The sequence below is a fragment of the Rhinopithecus bieti genome, unplaced genomic scaffold, assembly GCF_001698545.2.
Source record: "Rhinopithecus bieti isolate Rb0 unplaced genomic scaffold, ASM169854v2 scaffold_19610, whole genome shotgun sequence".
Lineage (NCBI taxonomy): Eukaryota > Metazoa > Chordata > Mammalia > Primates > Cercopithecidae > Rhinopithecus > Rhinopithecus bieti.
The window spans coordinates 19,808-34,394 of record NW_016809486.1 but is presented as its reverse complement, the minus strand read 5'-3'; the positions used below and the strand labels follow the sequence as shown (position 1 = coordinate 34,394).

The 14,587-nt window shown below is 53.2% G+C and overlaps 2 protein-coding genes across 2 annotated transcripts in view; one reads left to right on the top strand and one right to left on the bottom strand.

Annotated features, from left to right (window-relative positions):
• Nucleotides 1–3,926, top strand: part of DTX1 (deltex E3 ubiquitin ligase 1) — a 42,904-nt gene extending 38,978 nt beyond the window's left edge. The window contains 4 exon segments of the mRNA XM_017889533.1: nt 637–795; nt 889–1,050; nt 1,173–1,262; nt 2,613–3,926. Coding sequence (XP_017745022.1) covers nt 637–795; nt 889–1,050; nt 1,173–1,262; nt 2,613–2,837 — 636 coding nt within the window. The 3' untranslated portion in view covers nt 2,838–3,926.
• A 1,262-nt stretch (nt 3,927–5,188) lies between these two features.
• The window catches only part of LOC108540453 (rasGAP-activating-like protein 1), a gene marked incomplete at its 5' end in the record, with an annotated part of 22,908 nt that continues 13,509 nt past the window's right edge, over nt 5,189–14,587 (bottom strand). The window contains 8 exons of the mRNA XM_017889529.1: nt 5,189–5,977; nt 6,536–6,588; nt 7,855–7,975; nt 9,694–9,829; nt 9,917–10,054; nt 11,455–11,627; nt 12,835–12,979; nt 13,834–13,974. Of these exons, the coding sequence (XP_017745018.1) occupies nt 5,838–5,977; nt 6,536–6,588; nt 7,855–7,975; nt 9,694–9,829; nt 9,917–10,054; nt 11,455–11,627; nt 12,835–12,979; nt 13,834–13,974 (1,047 nt within the window). The remainder of the gene's footprint in view (nt 5,978–6,535; nt 6,589–7,854; nt 7,976–9,693; nt 9,830–9,916; nt 10,055–11,454; nt 11,628–12,834; nt 12,980–13,833; nt 13,975–14,587) is intronic.

Below are 14,587 nucleotides of genomic sequence, written 5' to 3'. Positions count from 1 at the left end.
CATGGAGGGGCAGGAACCCTCACCCCTCCTCCTGGGTTCTGGGTGATACAGAGCTCTTCTGGTTTGTTCCTTTCTTCACTTTATGAGGTTTTTTGATGAATAGAAATGCTTACGTTTAATGGACTCACATTTATCCATCTTTTGATGATTGAGTTTTTGTGTCATTTTCACCCATATTTTCCACTAAATGTTTTTAAGTTTTGCTTTTGATAGTTAAGCCCTTAATTCACCTGGGGAGTGGTGAGAGAGCCATCTTCCTCTGTGACATATCAGAATTCAATATATGGGAAGGGGCTGGGCGCAGTGGCTCATGCTGTAGTCCCAGCTATGTTGGAGGCTGAGGCAGGAGGATCTCCTGAGCCCAGGAGTTCGACTCTGCAGTGAGCTATGATTGCACTGCTGTACTTCAGCCTGGGCAACAGAGCCTGTCTCTTAATAAAAAATTTAAAATAAAATAAAAGAAGAAAAGAAAAGAAAACAATGTATGGGGCAGAGCTTGTGTCCTGTCTCCCTTTGCCAAATGGGCGCCAGAGAGAGTGTGGTCTGCTGCCTATGGTGACCCGCCGAGGGGCAGTGCTGACCCAGTAGGTGCCCCGCCCTTCCCAGTCCTCAGTCTCCCCTGCTGCCCACCTGCAGGACTGCACCATCTGCATGGAGCGGCTGGTCACAGCGTCAGGCTACGAGGGCGTGCTTCGACACAAGGGCGTGCGGCCTGAGCTCGTGGGCCGCCTGGGCCGCTGCGGCCACATGTACCACCTGCTGTGCCTCGTGGCCATGTACTCCAATGGCAACAAGGTGGGTTGGGCGGGACAGTGGCTGGGGAGTGGGCAGGGAACGAAGTGGGGTTGGGGGGCCACTGGGAACTCACTGTCAGCCTCCCCTGCCCAGGATGGCAGCCTGCAGTGCCCCACCTGCAAGGCCATCTACGGGGAGAAGACGGGTACGCAGCCGCCTGGGAAGATGGAGTTCCACCTCATCCCCCACTCGCTGCCCGGCTTCCCTGACACCCAGACCATCCGCATCGTCTACGACATCCCCACAGGCATCCAGGTGGACTCCCATTCTGCCTCTCTGGCCCCCAGCCCGCACTCCCCTCCGACTCCTCCAGACGCTCCTCTGCCCTGCCATCACCTGTTCATGGTCTAAATCCCTGCTACTGTCCCTCCCTGCAGGGCCCTGAGCACCCCAACCCCGGGAAGAAGTTCACCGCAAGAGGATTCCCTCGCCACTGCTATCTACCCAACAATGAGAAAGGCCGGAAGGTGGGTGCCCAGACATGAGGGCACGGGAGATAGGCGCAGCCAGGGGCTCCAGCAACCACTGGTCTGGGCCTGTGGTCCCCATCATTCCCAATCCCTGCTCTCACATTCCTCCCCAAAGCAGCACCCAAACAGCAGTGACCATGGCCACTGGCTTCACACATCTTACCTCCTTTCCCCAGCCGCTGAGGTCAAGGTCCTGACCCCATTTTATAGACAAAGATGCAAGGCTTCAGAGAGGGCAAGTCACTTGACCATGGTCACACAGAAACTAAGTGACAGAGCTTGGATTTGAGCCCAGGCAGTCGAAGCTCTCACCACCACCCTACAGGCTGTCTGATTTGACTTTCTGCTTTTCAAGAGCAGCAAGAAATCCAGATTTTCATGGGAAATCTCTAGGCTTTTGAATGTTAGTAACTAATTTACAAGTTGCTCTTTAATATAGTGTGGAGTCCAAACTAAATAGAGCAGAGAGCTGCCAGATACTTTCTTCACCCCAGAAAAAAAACAGGCAGGGCTGGGTGCGGTGGCTCATGCCTCTAATCCCAGCACTTTGGGAGACCGAGGCAGGTGGATCACAAGATCAGGAGTTTGAGACCAGCCTGGCCAACATGGTGAAACCCCATCTCTACTAAAAATACAAAAATTATCCAGGAGTGGTAAAGTGCGCCTGTAGTCCCAGCTACCCGGGAGGCTGAGGCAGGAGAATTGCTTGAACTCAGGAGGCAGAGGTTGCACTGAGCCGAGATCACCCCAATGCACTCCAGCCTGGGTGACAGAGCAAGACTCCGTCACAAAAAAAAGAAAGAAAGAAAGAAAGAAACAGGCAGGCCCAGCACAGTGGGGCACACCTGTAATCCCTGCATTTGGGGAGGCTGAGGTGGGAGGCCAGGAGTTTGAGACCAATCTGGGCAACATAGTGAGACTCTGTCTCTCCAAAAAGTTTGTAATTTTAGCTGGGCTTGGTGGTGCCTACCTGTAATCCCAGCTACTCGGGAGGCTGATGTGGGACAATTGTTGGACCCCAGGAGTTCGAGGCTGCAGTGAGCTCTGGTGGCACTACTGCACTCCAGCCTGGGCAACGCAGCAAGATTCTGTCCCCGCTGCCAAAAAAAAAAAAAAAGGAAAGCAAAGGAAAGAAAAAACAAACAAATAACTTGGAAAGAGCTTTTACTGGCAGTTCAGGAAATACAAACGTAAAGGAAATGGCAAAGCCGGCAGTACGTAGTCGGTGCCAATGGATGAAACCATAAGGTAGCCATGATGTGGCAGGGGAGGGAGGGAGGCTGAGGCTGGTGGGCTGGAGGCTGCCTGTGACCTCCGCCCAGCCCCACCGTGTCCCTGTCCCCCCAGGTGCTGCGGCTGCTCATCACGGCCTGGGAGAGAAGACTCATCTTCACTATCGGCACCTCCAACACCACGGGCGAGTCGGACACCGTGGTGTGGAACGAGATCCATCACAAGACCGAGTTTGGATCCAACCTCACGGGCCACGGCTACCCGGACGCTAGCTACCTAGACAACGTGCTGGCCGAGCTCACAGCCCAGGGTGTATCTGAGGCTGCAGCCAAGGCCTGAGGCCCAAGGCTGCCCACCTTCCTTCCTGCTTTGCCCCTGGTCCGGCAAATGCCTCCTTCGCCAGGTGTGTCCTGGTGGCCCAGGTTCAGGGCTGGGGAGGAGCCTGCGGAAGGAGCCGCAGCCATTCAGGGGACCTGCCTGGTGGCAGCTGGGATGAAGAGAGATGGCATGTCAGGCTGGCTCCGAATCATAGCTCCCTGAGAGGGCTGTGCAGAGAGTACTGGAAACCTCCCTACCAAAAAGACAGAGACCCGCCCCCTCACACACAAACACACATGTCCTGTTGAACTCATGCACGCACACCCACGTGCCTCTACTTGCCCCCAGGCTGGAAGAGAAGAGACAGAAAGACCCCATGACCCCCCCTATGTGGATCCCCATCTGTGTCTCAGTTGCATCTGTACAGCCTTGTCTGCAAACTGGAGGATGCAGGGCAAGCTCTTAGGGGCCTGCCAGGGCTCGGGGGGCAAACAGGGACTTGGGAAACTCAGTGTACCCCCGATGCCTCACCCATTCCATGTCATCACCCATGTCTGCCACCCACTGATTGGGCAATTGTGGGCCCATGGGGTGGAAGCCCCCAGATGACTGGGCAGTTCTACAAAAGAATGGCCAGCGCAAGCGGGGACCAGAGGGTCCTGATTTTGTGTTTGTCCCTCTTCATCTCTCTGGACTCTGATCTCCTTCTCCCTTCCCATCTCCAGGCCTTCTGTCTGTCCCAGATAAAGGCACTGTTCTCCCATCCTCCCTATCCCATCCTCTCCACCAAATCGCTCCCAATTCTGAGAGCCAAAGGCTGGCGCTTCTGACTTCAGGAGCGAGAGGAGGAGGCCTAGTTTGGGCCCATGTATTTTAAAGCAGAGTAGACAGCAGAGAGTCAATTTCCCTTTCGTTGGGAGTGGGCAGTGGGGTGGCTAATCGTCTCCGGCCAACCAGGGGCCCGTTGCCCAGGCAACTCACCAGCTCTGCCTCTGCTGATTGGCTGCCACGGTGGGAGTCAGCCAAGATTTAAAGGTATGCCAGCGATTGCTGTTTTCAAAACCTACCAGTCCCACTGTGGGTGGAGAAATAAATGGTCTTTCTCCTCCTCGCCTGGTCTTTTCCTGCCAAGAGAAGGGTGGGTGGCTCTGTTCCTGGGGGCTGCAGTCAGCCCCATTGGGGAGTGATGGCTTGCAAGAGAATGGCAACTTCAGGGTCATTGCCTCGGGCCGGAAGGGGTGGGGGCAGTGGAGCAGTGACAGACCCTCCTAGTCCTAGTCTCCAAGAATGCAAAGGTGAAAGTACCCTTCTCTTTCACAAGAGCACGAGGCCATGTACACGTCTGCTCCCTGGCACAATGACAAGAGACAAAAAACAAGGAACTCGGGCGGAGAACTGGGAGCCTCAGGGAGAATACGGAGGAGCTGGGAGACACTGTGATCAGCTCATCAGGATCTCGGAGCTCGTCAGGACCCTGTCCGTGGGGAGGAGGGTCAGGTTCTAACTAGGGAAAAACAGGGATGGACCCCAGCCTTAAATCAGCCTCTGTGCAACATGCCAGGACGCCCCTGCAGCTCTGGTGGATGCTGCGGCTTCGGGCAACCCCTGCTGGCCAGCCTCGGGATAGCGCCGTGTCTTTCCTGGTCTACTTGATCCCCTGCCAGGTAGGCTTTGGTTTCTGTCCCACCCCCTAGTGACACAACACCGGAAATGAGTCCTTGGAGGCCCTTCCAGTTCTGCCAGTCACGTGTTCCCAAACATTTGTACTCCGTGGTTCATTCTCAGACAAAACCTCAACCCAAACCCTGGCATATAAAATTGCAAGCCAGGCACTGTGACTCACGCCTGTAATCCCAGCAACTAAGGAGGCCGAGGCGGGAGGCTCATTTGACGCCAGGAGCTTGAGACCAGCCTGGGCAACATAGCAAGACCCCTCATCTCTACAAAAATTTAAAAATTGGCCAGGCGTGATGGCTTGCACCTGTAGTCGCAGCTGCTCTGGAGGCTGACGTGGGAGGATCGCTGAAGCCCAGAAGTTTGAGGCTGCAGTGATCTATGATCATGCCACTGTACTGCAGCCTGGGCAACAGAGTGAGACCCCGGACTCTAAAAATAAGATAAAATAAAATTGCCCACTCCCCAAGCCTATGGTCCTCAAAGCTGATGCTCATCCAAATGACCTGAGGAATCTGTTAAATAACCCTGATTCTTGCCCTCATATACCTTCAGATTCTGAGTCAGTAACTGGCTGGGCCTTAGAAGTCTGCATTTCTAGCAGACATTCCAGCGGGTAGTCTTTGGCCCACAGTCAGAGAAACCCCTCCCTGGCTCCTGAACTACCTCATTGGAATCCAGTTTGAAAACCACACATCTAGACTTTCCCTCCTCTTTTTATACAGAGTAATCTGAGACCCAAAGAGAGACAAAGAGCCTGGCCCAAGGTCTCCCAGGCTCCAAGGGTCTGAGTGTGGCACACTGGACCCCCACCCAGCCTTGGTTCTTCCTGAGGGTACCTAATTCTGGAAGCTTGTGGTTGGGGTCCTAGGCCAAGGGCAGGGTACAGAAGAATCAGTGAGGTTATAGGGATTAGCAGACACAAAAACAGGAAGGAGTGAGCCCATTTAGTGCCTATCTGGGGCAACAACATCACATGGGCTTCAGGAATTCAGGTCCAGCTGTATCCAGCAGCTCAGAGCCAGGCTGGCCTCCTTGGTATGGATAGAGGCCAGTTTGGTGAAGCAGAGACCCCGGTCTCAGTCAAATAAGTCAGATTCCTTATCCTACCACTCCAGTCTGAACCCAGAGAGCGAGATTCACTCAGTGCAAAGCTGGCCCCTGCCAAAGGACTTCCATGCCCTGAGTTCTGGACTCAAGGCACACAGGACTAGGTACATCTCTGGGAGCCTCCAAACCACAGAATCAAAGAGGAACAAGGAGACAGGAGATTCCTGGGGCAGGATGCGCCGAGGAGAGGGCCCCCCACCTCCTTGCTCCTCCTTCCCGGCTAGCTGTGGCATTTCCTTAGGGGCCAAGTGGGCCCAGGGCCGCCTTCCCTCGCTCTTGCTGCTGGAACTCCTCATGGGCACGATCCAGGTCTGCGAGCACCTCCAGCAGGCGGGCAGCTGCTGTTCTTTGCCGGGCCAGGACCTCAGGACAGGCCCCTAGGAGGGAGACAAGAGGCCACAGGAGCTCAGCCAGTCCAAGGCATGCTGCTGTAACCCGGACCCGATGGTTTCTCATGCTGCAGATGTGCCTTGTGCCCTGAGAACCCTAAAATCCGTAAGAGTCCCCACACACAGCCCTGTGGCCTGGTGATGGACTGGAAACACAGGAGACAGTGGGGAAGCGCCTGTGAGGAAAAAAGGACCTCCTTAACCCCTTAGCTTACTTTTTTTTTTTTGGTGGGGCGGGGTGGAGTCTTGCTGTGTTGCCCAGGGTGGAGTTCAGTGGCATGATCTCAGCTCATTGCAACCTCCTCCTCCTGGGTTCAAGCAATTCCCATGTCTCAGTCACCCCAGTAGCTGGGATTACAGGTGTGCACCACCACACCCAGCTAATTTTTAAATTTTTAGTAGAGACAGGGTTTCACCATGTTGGCCAGGCTGATCTCGAACTCCAGACCTCAAGTGATCCACACACCTTGGCCTCCCAAAGTGCTGGGATTACAGGTGTGAGCCACTGCACCCAGCCTTTACCTTCTGTGGTACAAGAGCCCTTACCTGTGTCTGCCTCCCGAGTTGTATCCATATTAGAATCCTCCAGTAATTTCAGCCTGGAAGGTGGGAGGGAGAAAGACAAATCTGGTCCCTGATTCCCAGTCCTGATTCCTACCCCAGAAATTCTCTGAGAAATTAGTTTTCCTGAATCATCACCATCACCATCTACCATTGTCATTATCATCATGATCATCTCTACACAGCAAACATTTCTAGAGTGCCAGATACTATTTGAAACCTTTTACATGTTTAACTCATTTAATTGTCATGACAAACTCATATGAGGTAGGTATTTAGTATTAGCTCCATTATGCAGATGATCACTGAGACACAGAGAGGTTAGGTAACTTGTCTAAGGTCGCACCGCATCAGCAGCATCATCATTACCACTTACTGAAAGCTAACTATGTGGCCAGGCACCTACAAAGTGCTCCACCTGTATTAGCTCATCTGATCCTCAGGACAACCCACAAGGTCACCACCATTAGTATTCCCCTTTTCCAGATGAGGAAACTGAAGTACAGAGAAGTTAAGCAACTTTTTTAAGATCACACAGCCTGGTTGGGTGCAGTGGCTCATGCCTGTAATCCCTGCATTTTGGGAGGGCGAAGGCAAGACAAGTGGATCACTTGAAGTCAGGAATTCGAGACTAGCCTGGCCAACATGGTGAAACCCCATCTCTACTAAAAATACAAAAACTAGTCAGGCATGGTGGTGGGTGCCTGTAATCCTGGCTACATGGGAGCCTGAAGCAGGAGAATCGCTTGAACCTGGGAGGCAGAGGTTGCAGTGAGCCAAGATCATGCCACTGTACTCCAGCCTGGGCAACAGAGCAAGACTCTGTCTAAATAAATATATAAATTTTTTTTTTTTAAAAAAAAGATCGCACAGCTAGTAAGTGGCTAGGTCAGGATTGGAACCCAGGCAGGTCAGCTTCAGAACCCACTCTGTAGTGAGCTGGGACAAATCTCTGTCACCAAATAACAGTGATAGTGAGCCTCATGCCAGGAAGGGGAAGAGATCTATCCAAGGGCATTTAGCAAGCGCAGGGGGCCAGGATTTTATGTCAATTGTGCCAGGGTCTCTGGAGCCCCAGGTATTAAAAGATCCCAAGACCCAGTTCTATATGAAGGACCCCTCCCACCGAGGATGCTTCCCAAGCCTTGACTGCGTAGACACCCAGTCCCCACCCTGGGCCAGGACCCCAGGGAAGATCCACCAATGCACACGGAAAGAATGAATAAATGAACACAGCAAGGCCACGGTGGGGGGCTGGCTTGGATGGTCATAGGAGGTGAAGTGGGATGGGTGGGGGCACCCACCTGAGCTGGTCCCGCCCCAGGAGCAGCTGCCGATACACCATCTGGGCCTCAGCATCGGGATCCAGTGGGTCACTCCAGTCCCCCAGGGTGACAGCTGAGTGTGTACGGCTGCAGCCGGCGGCTGAGGGGACACAGCTTCATTCATCAGTAATGCCCCCTCCCCTTCCAGAAGCCTCCACAACCAGGCTGTCGCCAAGCCATGCTCCATCTAAAATCCCTCATCAAACCTACTATTTCTAGGCCACACGCGGTGGCTCACGCCTGTAATCTCAGCACTTTTGGAGGCTGAGATGGGAGGATCACTTGACCCCAAGAGTTCAAGACCAGCCTGGGCAACATAGTGAGACCTTGTCTCTACAAATAATTTAAAAATTACCCTTGGGTCTGGAGCAGTGGCTCACGCCTGTAATCTCAGCACTTTGGGAGGCCAAGGTGGGTGGATCACTAGAGGTCAAGAGTTTCAGACCAGCCTGGCCAACATGGTGAAACCCCGTCTCTACTAAAACTACAAAAATTAGCCAGGCATGGTGGTTCATGCCTGTAATCTCAGCTACTTGGGAGGCTGAGGCGGGAGAATCGCTTGAACCTGGGAGACACAGATTGCAGTGAGCTAAGATTGCACCACTACATTCCAGCCTGGGCAAAAGGGTGAGACTCCATCTCAAAAAGAAAAAAAAAAATTAGCCTCACATGGTGGCACATGTCTGTGGTCCCAGCTGCTTGGGAGGCTGAAGTGAGAGGACTGCTTGAACCCAGGAGTTTGAGGCTGCAGGGAGCCATGATTGCACCACTGCACTCCAGCCTGGGCAACAGAGAGGTTCTGTCTCAAAAACAAAAATAAAAAAACCCACTACTTCCTTTGAATCTTACATCCTCCACTCTCATCCAGCCCCACTTCTGCTCCCTAGACTTTAGCAGTAGCCTCGCCTCTCCCAGTACTCCTCTCTCATTCTAGGCTCCAGTCACAAAGACCTTTTTCCAACCGTCAGCCTACCTTGTCCCAACCTCCAGGCCTTTGCTCATGACACCTGCAACACTTCCTTAGCCCCAGCTCCCAGTTCTGTCTCCAACGTCGCTGCTTAACTTCTGCTCTACTCAGGTCGCATTTAAGCAGCACCTCCTCCAGGAAGCCCTCCTTGAGTCCCCATCCTGAGGCTGGGTCAGAGGCATCCACTGGAATCTCAAAAGCCTCATGTTGGCACTTATAACATTGTATTAACAAAAGGCTGGTCGTGGTGGCTCACACCTGTAATCCCAACACTTTGGGAGGCTGAGGCGGGCTTATCACCTGAGATCAGGAGATCGAGACCAGCCTGGCCAACATGGTGAAACCCCGTCCCCACTAAAAATACAAAATTAGCTGGGTGCAGTGGCACACACCTATAAACCCAGCTACTCAGGAGGCTGAGGCAGGAGAATCACTTGAACCCGGGAGGCAGAGGTTGCAGTGAGCTGAGATTGTGCACTCCAGCCTTTGCAACACAGTGAGACTCTGTCTCAAAAAAAAAGAAAAAAAAAAATTTGGGTTATGCACTCATCTTCTTTGAGAACAAGCTCATGGTGTTTAGGCGCCACGGGTTGCTGGCACCTAGTGAGTAGAAATAACACGTCGCATGCACCAAGCAGCGTCCTATGCTCTTTGTGTAAATCAAGTCATTTAATTATCACAACTCCATGAGAAAGGCACTGTTATCAACCTCATTTCACAGTTGAGGAGACTGAGGCATAGAGAGGTTGAGTAACTTGCCCAAGGTTGCACAGTCAGCCCAGGCGGAAGTGGGACACCCACTGATTGACGGGTACGGCCGGCAGAGCCTGCAGTCCGCGCTGCCCCCTCACCTGAGCGCTCAGCCTGAAGGCAGCAGGTCCAGCGTGCGCTGCGGAAGGCACCGGGGTGGCAGGCGGCAAGCTTGTCCGGGTTGGGGGCGCTGGCCTTGCGCAAGGCCGAGAGCCACTGGTTGAGCTCGTTCACATTCTGCAGCGGGTGGGAGGCGATCAGGGGGCGGGTGGGAACCGAGGGACGCCCCAACCCCACCCGCTCCCCATCGCGGCGGGGTCTCACCTTGCACTGGAGGTAGGTGGTGTGCAGCGCCCCCGCGCCGTCCTGCGTCACCACCTGCATCACGTGGGGCAGTTGGAAGGCGCCCTCGTCTACGCGCTCCACGGCGCGGATGTGCGACACGGGGATGGAGTGGCGCGTCTGGGGAAGAGGATTGTTGCTACAGGATGGGCTGGGGGCTAGGGCCGGGGTGGGGACAGCTTCCGTCTGGTTGTGTGCGGCAAGTGGAGTCAGTTCCCAGAGGCGGGACATTCAACTCTGTAAGTCTGTGCTCTGTGTGCTCGTCCATCCATCCATGTGAGCTGTTGGGTGAGTCCTGCTCTATTCTTTTTTTTTTTTTTTTTTTTTTTTTTTTTTTTTTTGAGGCGGAGTCTCGCTCTGTCGCCCAGGCTGGAATGCAGTGGCACAATCTGGGCTCACTGCTACCTCTGCCTCCCAGATTCAAGCGATTCTCCTGCCTCAGCCTCCCAAGTGGCTGGGATTACAGGTGTGCACCACCACGCCAGGCTAATTTTTTGTATTTTTAGTAGAGATGGGGTTTCCCCATGTTGGCCAGGCTGGTCTCGAACCCCTGGCCTCAAGTGATCCGCCCACCTCGGCCTCCCAAAGTGCTGGGATTACAGGCGTGAGCCACCGTGCCCAGCCACCTGTCTAAGTGACAACTTCTCTGGGAATCCGTTTCCTTATTAATAATAGCTACCAATTCTATGGTGCTTGGGACTTTACATTGATCAACTTATTTAATTATCGCAACAAACTTCTGGGGTTGGTTCTGTTATTCTCTCTGTCCTGCAGATGAGAAAACTGAGGTGCAAGAAGATAGATGACCCTTCCAAGGTCACTCATCGGTTGGACCCAAAATTGGAACCCAGAGAAATGACCACTAGAATCTCTGTTCTCCTGATAAAATAGAAACAGTAAGTGTGGACTCCCTTCCCAGCATCAGCTGTTATCATCTACTGGTGTGCACACAGCTCCCCATTCGGGAGACTCCAGCACGTGTCTCGGGACATTCTAGTCATGAACACCAGCCCCACAAGGGCAAGATTTTCACCTGTCTTGTTCACTCCTATATCTCTAGTGCTTAGGACGCTGACACATAAAAGGCTCAATAATGTTTGCTGAATGAGTGAACGAGTGAATTAATGCTTGGATGAAAGTGCCTGAACATCTGCACATGTTCCTAGTGAACACATTCAATGTTATGAGTCTGTCTAGCATGTGCCCTAGATCCGGGTGGGAGCATTGGAGAGCGGTTCAGCATCGTCCCTGTCCTGTGTGCCTCCACATCTGGGAGGCATATCCCCGCCACCGCATGTGCACATTCTGAAGGATGTGTGATGGTGCCTGTCTGTGTCCTGTGCCCACATTGGCCTGAACTTGTGAGCAGAGCCTGTCCTAAGAGTTTGTCATTGTTAAGTTGTTATGGCACCTTGGGGCCTTGCCCCACTGTGGGCCTCAGTTTCCCCCTGTGTACAAAGAGGCAGCATCCTGAAAAAGGCCACCCCTGGAAAGCCCTCCATTGTGGACGGGAACCCCACCTGCCACTCAGGACTCTTGGAGAAGGAGAGGGTCTCCCCGCTGAGCCAGACGTAGCGCTTCTTGAAGGCAAAGCGCGTGGCCAGGCCGGCGGGCTCCTCCTTGCGCTTCAGCAGATAGCCTTCTCGAACAATGGCTGAGGGCGGGAACAGGGCCCGGGCTGGGATACCAGCTTCTGGGAAATGGGAGAAGAGAGGTGGTAGACAGTGAGCCCTCCCTATCCAGGCTTACCTTACTCCACTAGCATGCCCAGGGAGGACCTCAGTGGATGGGCATGGTTCTCTGCTCCCCTAGAGGTGGGAGGATGAGCACGATGACTTCAGACTCCACTGCCTCAATAGGGAATGCAATCATGGAGGCCAGGAGGAGGGGGCGGGCAAAGTAGCCCTTAAAGACCTCTCTCCAACCAGAGAAATTTGTAGACAGTGTGCAGGCAGCCAGCAGGGGTAGCCACACCCTATGGGGTCCCACCCAGGCAATGTCCTGCATCTAACCATGCTCAGGGAGCCAGGACACAGCCCCACCACCCCACCCCAGCACCACAGGGACCCCACCATGCCACAGCCAGGCTCTACGTTCTGACAGGTTGCTCCAACGGGACTGGGATCCAACTAGGTCATGACCTGAACCCCACATTATGGTATGGACTCAACCACAACTTTTCTGCTCCAAATCATCCTGTGATTCTGTTTCACTCCAAGTCAAAGCTAAAATTCTTCCCAAGGCCTATGGGGCCCCACATGATCTGGACCCCACCTCTCTGGCCTTGCCTCTTTGCCTCCCCACTGCCCCCACTTCACTCTTCTTCACGGGTGTCCTCAATGCCGCTCTCTGTCCCACCTCAGGGCCCTTGCACATGCTGTGCCCTGCCTGGCACTCTTCCCTGGGATTCTCACGGCTCTCTACCTGTTCCCTTTCAGGTCTCTGTTCTTTCCTCCTCTATTTTTCCCCCTTAGCACTTACAGCTCTCTAACATACCACATAACTTGCTTATTTATCTTGCTAATGGCCTGTGGTCCCCAACAAAATAAAACCTCTGTGAGATCAGATTTTCTCTGTCTTGTTCACTGCTATATCCCCAGCACCTAGAACTGTGCCTATTATTTAGTAAGCACTTAATAGATGTCAATTGCATGCACACCATGCCACGATCCTGCCCACAGCCACATCCCCACGTTGGCTAGGATGGCCTGGAGGACAGCACCTGAGCTCTGTTCATCTCTGGGGCCTAGCACAGTAAGTGTCAGGAAATGTTAGTTGACTTGACTGACCCACAGATTCACATTCTCAGTGCTAAGGAGCTGGCGGGGGAAAGGGGAAGTCCCTGAGTGGTGTCCCAATTGGGTTGAGAAGCCAGATGTGGCAGGACCACAGGAACTCACCTTCATCCCCATCCACATCCACCAGCCGGTCCAGGAAGTCTCTCACACGTGAGACGCTCTGCAGCAGGAAGGGGTGCAGGGGGGCCATCCACAGTTCCTTGCCCTGGCCCAGCTGCTGGCCCAGGTTTCCGATGCTCTGCACAGCCTGGAGCAAAGAAACGATGGATGCTGGGGCCAAGGTCACAGCAGAGGGGAGGGCCCTCTGTGGACTGCTGGCTCCCAAATCAGTGCTCAATAAAAGAAGACTCTTATTGTCAGGCACAGTGGTTCACGCCTGTAATCCCAGCACTTTGGGAGCTGAAGTAAGCCGACCACTTGAGGTCTGGAGTTCGAGACCAGCCTGGCCAACATGATGATACCCCGTCTCTACTAAAAATGCAAAAATTAGCCAGTCATGGTGGCTTACACTTGTAAATTCAGCTACTCCAGAAGCTGAGGTGGGAGGATCACTTGAACCCAGGAGGCAGAGGTTGCAGTGAGCCAAGATCGTGCCACTGTACTCCAGCCTGGGTGACACAGTGAGACTCGTCTCAAAGAAAAAAATAAATCAATAAGAAGACTCAACACCTTCCTTGAGTGATATCTGTTTCCCCTTCCTCTTTTGGAATCTGCATCCCCAGTGACCTTATTCTGTTCCCTCCAAAGCCCAGACCCTCCCCCAGCCAGGACTGCTCAATCCTACCTTGCATACTGTCATGCAGAATCTCAAGTTGTTGCCCTTTGCAAAGGATGATCTAATTCATACTAAGGTGTGAATGACTGCTAGCCTGCTTTCCACTTTCCTTCTGTAAGGGTTGGGTTTTCATTTCCAAAGGGGAAATTGGAGTGCATAATGACTGTCTTCACCCTTGGGATGGAATGCTAATGGTCGTGTTTCAGACTTGGCTTTCTTTGGGTGTTCTTTGGGTCTTCTGCGGGTCTGGCCTCCCAGCTCTGCTCCTACCATGCTTTTTTCCCTGGCTAAGAGCACCCAGGATGGGGGAACCCCACGGCTGGCACCTTGGCAAGCAACAGCAGTGAGCGGCTGGTCTGGGGGTCCGCGTGTTGGTCCCGCAGGTCAAACAGCTTTGGGGTAAGGATGGCGGGCGCGAAGAATCGCAAGAAGAGAAATCCGCTGATGGCCAGGTACTTCACATCCTGCTGGGAGGAGCAGCAGGTAAGAGGAGCCCCCCAAACCCATTTCCCAGCTGGGTAAACAGAGGCAGCAAGGACTAGAAATTCGTGGTGCAAAGAGAAGTGGGATGGGGAATTGACCAGGAAGCCACAATGGCCGACCGAGGAAGTTTTTCCTCTCTTGGCCTCAGTTTTCCCACCTGAAAAATGAAGTAACAAATCCAATCCTACGGAAGCAGATTTGGCCAGATGTCCTCAGAGTTGGCTTTGTGCCAAGCGCTATGCCAAGAGCACAGCCCTGAGAGGGAGACACCATCATGATTCCCATTTTACAGATGACGAAGCAGAAGCTCAGAGACATCGAGCGATTTGCCCAGGCTCACACAGCTAATGAGTGACAAAGTCAGGATTCAAACCCAGATCTATGATTTATGGTAATAACAGCAGCAGGACAGATACCTCTCTATACACTCGCTTATTTAATACTCACCCCAGGAAGGATTATATCTCCATTTTACAGCAGAGGCAACTGAGGCCCAGAGAGGGAAGGTCCCTCACCTAAGGCTACACAGCTATAAGTGGCAGAGCCAGGAGTTGGACTCAGGCAGGATTTGAATTTTTTTTTTTTTTTTTTTTTTGT